General features: G+C 36.5%; 1 protein-coding gene across 2 annotated transcripts in view; it reads left to right on the top strand.

The window, feature by feature from the left end:
* The window catches only part of chaf1b (chromatin assembly factor 1 subunit B), an 18,019-nt gene extending 10,957 nt beyond the window's left edge, over positions 1–7,062 (top strand). Inside the window, exons 12-14 of one of the 2 annotated variants that reach the window (XM_015402524.1) lie at positions 1,964–2,539; positions 5,285–5,373; positions 6,601–7,062. In XM_015402524.1, the coding sequence (XP_015258010.1) occupies positions 1,964–2,539; positions 5,285–5,373; positions 6,601–6,701 (766 nt within the window). In that variant the 3' untranslated portion in view covers positions 6,702–7,062. Of the gene's footprint in view, positions 1–1,963; positions 2,540–5,282; positions 5,374–6,600 lie in introns of both variants that reach the window. The other variant, XM_015402525.1, reaches the window with a different exon arrangement.
* Positions 7,063–7,390: the final 328 nt, after the last annotated feature.

Below are 7,390 nucleotides of genomic sequence, written 5' to 3'. Positions count from 1 at the left end.
TGATAACAACCTACTGAGCTATTAGGCTCAGTAGGTTGTTATCACTGAATAACATAATATCCGAAGCGGCTGCAAACAGAACATTAGTGTTTACTGTCAGTTTGATTCTGTTACTTTGACAGAATCAAACTGACCCTTGAGATGATGGTCTTATCTATTGGAACAACTTTTTTATTCTTCATCATCACCTGCTGACAGATGATTTCACCTAATTAGATACATTGATCCACAACCATTCAAGAAATAAACCAATAATGTTATCATGGTCACAGCAGACTATGGCAAGACGTTTTGATATGTATTATTTTGTCTGAAGGTGTATTCCTGATATCTGGAAAAAAACAATCCTTGTCTAAATGACCATTTTAAACAAAATTACACTCTTCATATCTAGAATAAACATTCTGGAAGTCTAGAAATTAATTTCCTAATATTACTGGTCAGCGTTTGTATTTTGATTATGAAGAAATTTTCAGTCAAACAGGGAGAAATGGGCACTTCCTGTTGCGTGTTGTTATGGTGACTCGTCAAATCGGGGCTCCACTGATGATTGCTTTTCATACTAGTTAAGCACGTGTTCAGCTCTGATTGTATCTTGTTAGAGTTGATTGAACAAGGGTTGAAACAATAAATCGAATTAATCAGATTAATCAATTATTGAAATAATCAACTAACTAAACATCAACTAATTTAATATTCAATTTACCGTTAACTGGAGTATAGAGACTGACAGAGCAACCCACTTAAAACAGTAACTATACCAAAATTGTAAAAAAAAATATATACGGTATAAACATTTGACATTTAAGATAAGATAAACGTTTTGGTCTGTCAATATGCTTTATCCAGAACTCGTCAAGTGGAAAAGCTTGAGTTTCACCTGGTTTGTCTTGTTTAAAGAATTTTTGTTTATCCGATTATTAATCGATTAATCAATTTGCAAAATAATCGTGAATTGCAGCCCTAGATTGAACTAATTCATGGTTGTGAAACTGAAAGCTCAGAGTTCCTGACATTAGGCCACATCAATTTAGAGTTGTGGATTTGAATCTAAGTTTGTTAAACCTGCTTCTTGAAACGGACCCCTGCTCTCTCATCACCAAACATGTCATCAGTTTAAAAAAAAATATTTTTATCAAATTTGTTTTTCAAAAGCATGAAGAATTGAAAAAAAGGAACAGAGAAAAACAGCGGAGAACATGTAAATTCTGTCCACCTCCAAGTTTTGGAGGGACAATGTTTAGTTTGAGTATCCATTTAAAGACCAAGCTGAACAGTATCGCCGCTCCACATACAGAACTCTCTGAACCAGCTGATGAAGGGCAAAAATGAAGCTAAAAACATAAATTCAGTCTTACCTTCGCTGTATTAAGGTCTTAATCTATGAAAGATAAAATATATCCGTATCGCTCCTGTAACTATGATGCATTGTCCCAGCGTCAAAGCTTTCCGTGATTTTTAGAAGCCGACATGGCTTCTTTTGGCTCTGACCGTTACGATGTACGAATCAATACGTCATAAATATTCTCAGCAAAATCTACCTCATTTGATCTAGTGGGCCAATCCCCCTTTATTGATCTTTACAAAAGTTAACAAAAAGTTATTTGGGGAAATTAATTGACAATTGTTCCATTAATTTTTGCATTTTGTGATTTATAAAAATATAACGTCCAGAAATATTGACTCAATCTGAAGTGTAAAGTACTTTGACTGGTCACTATGGCTAGAAAACAGATATTGACACTACTGTTTTTGACCAAATGCTGAAACAAGCATCTCTGACTTGTATAAATATAAAACAAAAAGAGAAGGGGGGCATAAACCTGCAGCTGTGTGTAAATATGTTAGAAGTTATTTCAATAAACACATCAGATATAAAGCATGTAAAAGTGAAATCACTCGGTTGAACAGTCTTCTTCATGGTTTCCATCCCACTGACATGTCTGTACTACGTCCTGTTTAGGTCCAGCGATGGCTCCTTCCTGGCCGTGTCATCAACAGACGGCTACTGCTCCTTCCTGTCCTTCTCTCCTGGGGAGCTGGGCACGCCGCTGAAAGAGCCCCCCACCCTGGAGGTCTTTGTCCCAAACGGTGGTGTTGAGAAGAAAGGAAAGAAGTCATCTGCAGGCAAAAACTCCTCTCCTGTTTCCCAGTCATCAAGCTCTGCTCTGAATCCCACATCCCAAACCAGCAGTGTTAAAAAAGACTCGCCGTGCCCCACCCCTCTGGAGGAAAAGAGGAGTACCCCTAAAACCAAACCTGGACCGCAGCCTCGCAGGATCACCCTTAACACACTGGAGGGCTGGGGGAAGCCCACCACCCCGAAAGACTCCACTTCTTCACAGAGTCAGACTCCGACATCTGGAAGGACGAGCGCACCCTCGACTCCTCAGCCCAGCGTTACGCCCCTCACCCCCACCAACTCCGCTAAAAACAGCCCCCGCACCGCACCCCTCACTCCGTCTACATCCAAGGTTCTCAATACTGCTGAATCCACAACCCCAAAAGGTCCCCCCACCCCAAAAGGACCCACCCCAAGGTAAATATCAGAGGAGAGACTCATTAGTAATTAATATTATCTAGCTTCTTATATTTGTTTATTGATTGTCCCTCAAATGCATCACTGACATTATTTAAAAATAGAAGGATAATGTACACTTATATGTTCAGATTGGATTGTTTTCCCAATAAAAATGGAAAAGAATGAGTCCACTGATAAAGCATTAGATAAACCATAATGGATCCTCTGGAAGGCAAAGGTGCTCCTTAAATAAGTGAATAAATTGTTGGAATAAATATTACTTCTAGTGGTTTTGATCTCCAAAAAAAGGCTGCTTTGATGTGATGATGATGTTTTCTCTCATTATGGTTAAAGTTTAAGAGCTTTTGAGTACAATGCTGAAATTTGCTTCTGATTGCAGCTTTGAAATTGGAAAACTTCTAAATAATTATTCCATCTCTTTTTTCACCCCCAATACCTTAAGCATCTTTAATCTGCTCTACTTCAAAAATGACAATATTAGTCTTTTCAAATCTCCACAGAAAAGTCATTTTTCTGACCGTCCTCCTTAACAGCTGGACGGTATGTTGCACCATGTCGGTATGTTGCACAATGGTTGTTTTTGAGATCCACTGTTTCCAAGTTTCCACTCTCTGCTGCTGTTCTTTGCCTTCCTCACTGGTCAGATCCTGGTTTATTAAGATAATATGCTTATCTCATTAACCCCCTCCCCATATACAAAAGTAGCTTGGAGAAATGAGCCCCTGCTAGAGCAGGTTTGACATGCAAATAAAGAAAACATTAACTGCGCTGTGCTCAAATGGGATACAATGTCAATGTCAAATTTTTAAAAACAGGTATAAACCTGCACCAAAGTGCTTTACAGGAAAGACAACATCAGATTAACAAAACAGAATGTGAAACACTGCTTCAATTAAAAGCCGAAGAATAAAAATAAGTTTTAAGAAGCGATTTAAAATGATCCAGGCTGTGGGCAGGTTTAATTTGAAGAGGTAAATGGAGCAACAACAGAGAAGGCCCGATCTCCTTTCCTCTTAAGCAGAGTCTGAGGAACTCTCAGTAATAGTTGATTATTAGAGCGTAGACTTCTTGACACAGACTGGAATTTTAAAAGGTCTCAGAGTGAAATATACAGTATATATGAAGGATACAGACTGAAAACTAAGATCCTTCATAAATAACCCTTTTTTCACTTTTTTTTCCCTAGATGGATTATTTAGATAATCAGAGACCAGCTGGCATAAAATTACACAAATACTGTCCCTTCAGCTATGGAGCAAACTTTATGAAAACAAGATCTGCTGAAAATGTTGGCTCTTTTAAAACAGGACTGAAAATTCTACTCTTTACTCCAGTTACCCTTTCAATCCTAAAGATCAATCTGGGATTTTCATAAACTCGGCATTTTATTCTCTCTTATTTCATCCTTTCAATGTTTCCTTATTGATTAGTTTAAGCTTGTTATCATTGCTTTTTTTCTGTATAGTACTGTGTATGCTGCAATCTGTAACATATACAGCACTGTATTTTGCTGCATCACAATCACTTTCACACAAACACATACCACATGACCAAGCTCCTCCCCCTACTGAAAGAAAAACAGCTGCAACTACATGGAAGCAAACAATGGATTTTATTATCAGCCCAGTTTCACTATTTCTTGCTTAATTTTGAATATTGCAGTTCAATTAAGTTTTTTTTTCTTTTTAAAACATTGTTACAAGGAATGCCTATAATTGCTGAGGTTCCCTTTATTTATCTTAAATCAACCAGGCGCAGCTCATTTTCAAGATCAGGCATTTGCATCCAGCTGCTGGTTAAACCAGTGGATGTTTATCTATTGTCTGATAAGTTTAGTTAAAGGGGCCAAAAGTGGCACTGCTGATTCTGTGCTTCAATGTTGACTTTAATCTTTGTTTAATTGCAATTTTTGGCCAACTTATTTTGCTATAAAGATGTTTCTATAACGTCTCCACAAAGCACCTGATATGCTTTTATCTTAAGCAGGAAAAAGCTGAACAATGAATGAAGGAGAATAAAACGTTCAACCTAAATTCCTCCTTGCACAAACTTGATTTTTTAAAATGCAAGATCACTAAAAGGAGCAAAGTTTTTCCTGTTGTTGCTGAATCTTAGATGCTAAACAGCAGACATTTAGTCACAAGTGATCAATTCTGTGCTGTCGTTGGTTTCCTGGAAAGACTACTAATCAGACATTTTAATCTAAGGTAGTTTATTTGCTGCTGTTGTTTTGTGCAGCCGTAGGTCCAGCTGCTGTTGTCACATGACGGCCGATGATAATTTATGGAAATACTGGGACTATTCAAATGTGTTTTGACTGCAGTCACACAGTCAGGAAATGGCTGCTTTGGCCTGATAGTTGAAGAAGCTAAAGTGAAAAATGAGTCTCCAAAGAGCTGATTATACAAGAAATGTTGACATGTTTGATATAGATTTTTCTTTCTTTTTTTTTTTTTTTTTTATAAAATAAAAGATGTTTTTGAACAGGCTTTAAGGAGAAGCTAAGAGTAAAAAAAATGCAAACTGCCGTATTTCTTTCTCTAGACACGTTTCATCCCAGTGCAAACTAAGCCTTTTCTGGCATGGAGGATTTACTTTACTATTACTAATCATGTTTACTTACAGAAACACAACAAAAAAAGAAAAAAGACAGATAGCTTGTCTGTTTCCAGGGCAGCAGCAGGTATAATTGAAGCTTTAGTGTTTGTTATTGTCATTGTTGTTCTCGTTGTTTGTTTCTAGGAGGGTGTCTCTGACTCCTGTTGGATCTCGTTCTCCAGCTGTCAGCTTGATGTTCAGCAATACTTCATCTGCTCAGAAGGCCAAACACGGTTGGTGTCGCCACCTTTTTGTATTAAAACAATGTGGCTGTTTTCCTCCCACCTTAAAGCTTTGGGGATTTAATGCCATATTTTCAGTTTTCTCCTGGTGGATTTATAAACTTCTAAAGTCTGTAAACCCTCATTATTGTCTTCAAGTAAAAGAAACAGAGGCTTGTTAGGACCCTATGAATGATCACAGATTAAACTTTTATTTGTCATCTAGTCAGAATGTTTCCAATTAACCCAAATCAATTTTTTGATAATTTTACCCCTTTAAAAATATGTTGGTCTCTTAAAGCAAACAGACATTTCTATATAATCATTCAAGCTCTGTTTTAGTTATAGTTAGTCATAAATAGAACACATAAAACAGAAATGCTTTGCTACTTTCTCAGATAGGCGTATAATGGGCTTATTCTCAAGGTGAAGGCCTGTATTTACACTGCAAGAACTGAGATGTTGTTTTTTTACATAAGTAGTAAAATTAGCACTGTTTTTTAGGATCTTATCACTTCATATAGTTTCCACAGTAAAACTCTTATTTATATAGTTGTTTTTTGATTAGTTAGAAACCACTGGACATACTGTAATAACATCCTACTATAAAGAAAGCCCTGTAAAGTGCAGTTCTCGTATTTACCTCTCACTTCAGACTGTGTTGTGGCCACGCCCACATCATATTTCTGAACAACTGCACAACAGTTTTCATGATTGGCAAATAAAGCAAAACTGTAAAAACTCTCACATCATAGCTTTCTTCACATTCCTGGAAAATGAAAAAGGTTTTGTTCTTCCTGCAGATTCTGCAGAGGCCTTAAGTCGCACCATGCATGCACCTGCAGTACAAAATATACTGTCATTGTCCAGTTCATTGCGGGAGGCATCCCAGTTGGTCAGTAAGAGAGTGAGAGAGAAGTTAATTGAAGTCAAAACAGAAGTCTTACTAAGGGGCCATTTACTTGCAACTACTATTATGTTTAGCCAATTGCAGCAGAATATGGCCTTTTAAACTTTTATGAGCAACACATATTAAAAAAAAGACTGGGCAATTAACAGTTAACTTTGTATTTTGTCAAATCTATCAAAAAATCCTAAGATGGAAATCAAACCTTTATTTATTTAATGGTTAATGTAGATTTAAGCAAGACATTTGTTGTCTTCAGCGTAATCAGTATGCTATAAAATGCTGAAATGTCTCAAAAACCTCTGGACACTAATCCTTCTCTGTTTCCTCAGAGCGACCTTCTCCTCCCTCTGATCCAGTGTGCCAACCTCCAGAATCCAAACGGCCCAAGACCGGTAACACCCCAGTAAGAACCAGCGTCACTAAAGATTAGCTGCCTGGAGCTGGAGGGAACGCATGAACCACAGGAGGATCCACAAATGTATAAGAAATCTTTGCGTCTCTACATGTATGACAGTCTGAATTTACTGTTTGCATCTTAAATGTTTTTATTTAGTTTTGTTTTTTCTTATTTTGTAATAAAGCTTTGAGGCTGTTTTATGGTAAAGAAGTTTTGTATCTAGATAAACCCGAGCTGCATTGCTTGAAGAAGACAATGAGAGCACTTCATGGTTTTGTAGTTTGAAGTACAAATCTGTAACCTTTAGAAAACCAATGGAATGTTGGCCTAATGAGTTAAAATTGTCAAAATAAAAAAAAAAAACTCGTTTGACTCAATTTGTCTCAATTGCATGCAGTGGATGTATGAAATGTTTTAGTATTTGTCATTAAAAAAAGGTGCTGAATAAACAACTGTATTTGTTTATCATTAAATCCTGGAGAAACCCTCTTTGAAAGAAGTTTGTTTTTAATGAGGTTAAGGTGTAAAGAGTATAATAAAATTCATATAAATCAGTCCATCAAAAATATATATTGTCAAACTTTAAATTGATAACACAGATTGTGATTAAAAATTTAAATTTTGACTGCTTTCTACCTCAATATTTTTAATGTTGAGTTACAGAGTTTTAATTAGTATTCCTGTCAACTCAAGTTAAAATTATTAATAACTAATAGTTTATT

This window comes from Cyprinodon variegatus, unplaced genomic scaffold (assembly GCF_000732505.1).
Source record: "Cyprinodon variegatus isolate N-32 unplaced genomic scaffold, C_variegatus-1.0 Scaffold1362, whole genome shotgun sequence".
Lineage (NCBI taxonomy): Eukaryota > Metazoa > Chordata > Actinopteri > Cyprinodontiformes > Cyprinodontidae > Cyprinodon > Cyprinodon variegatus.
Note: the sequence above shows the minus strand (reverse complement) of the source record. Positions and strands in the feature narration are given on the sequence as shown.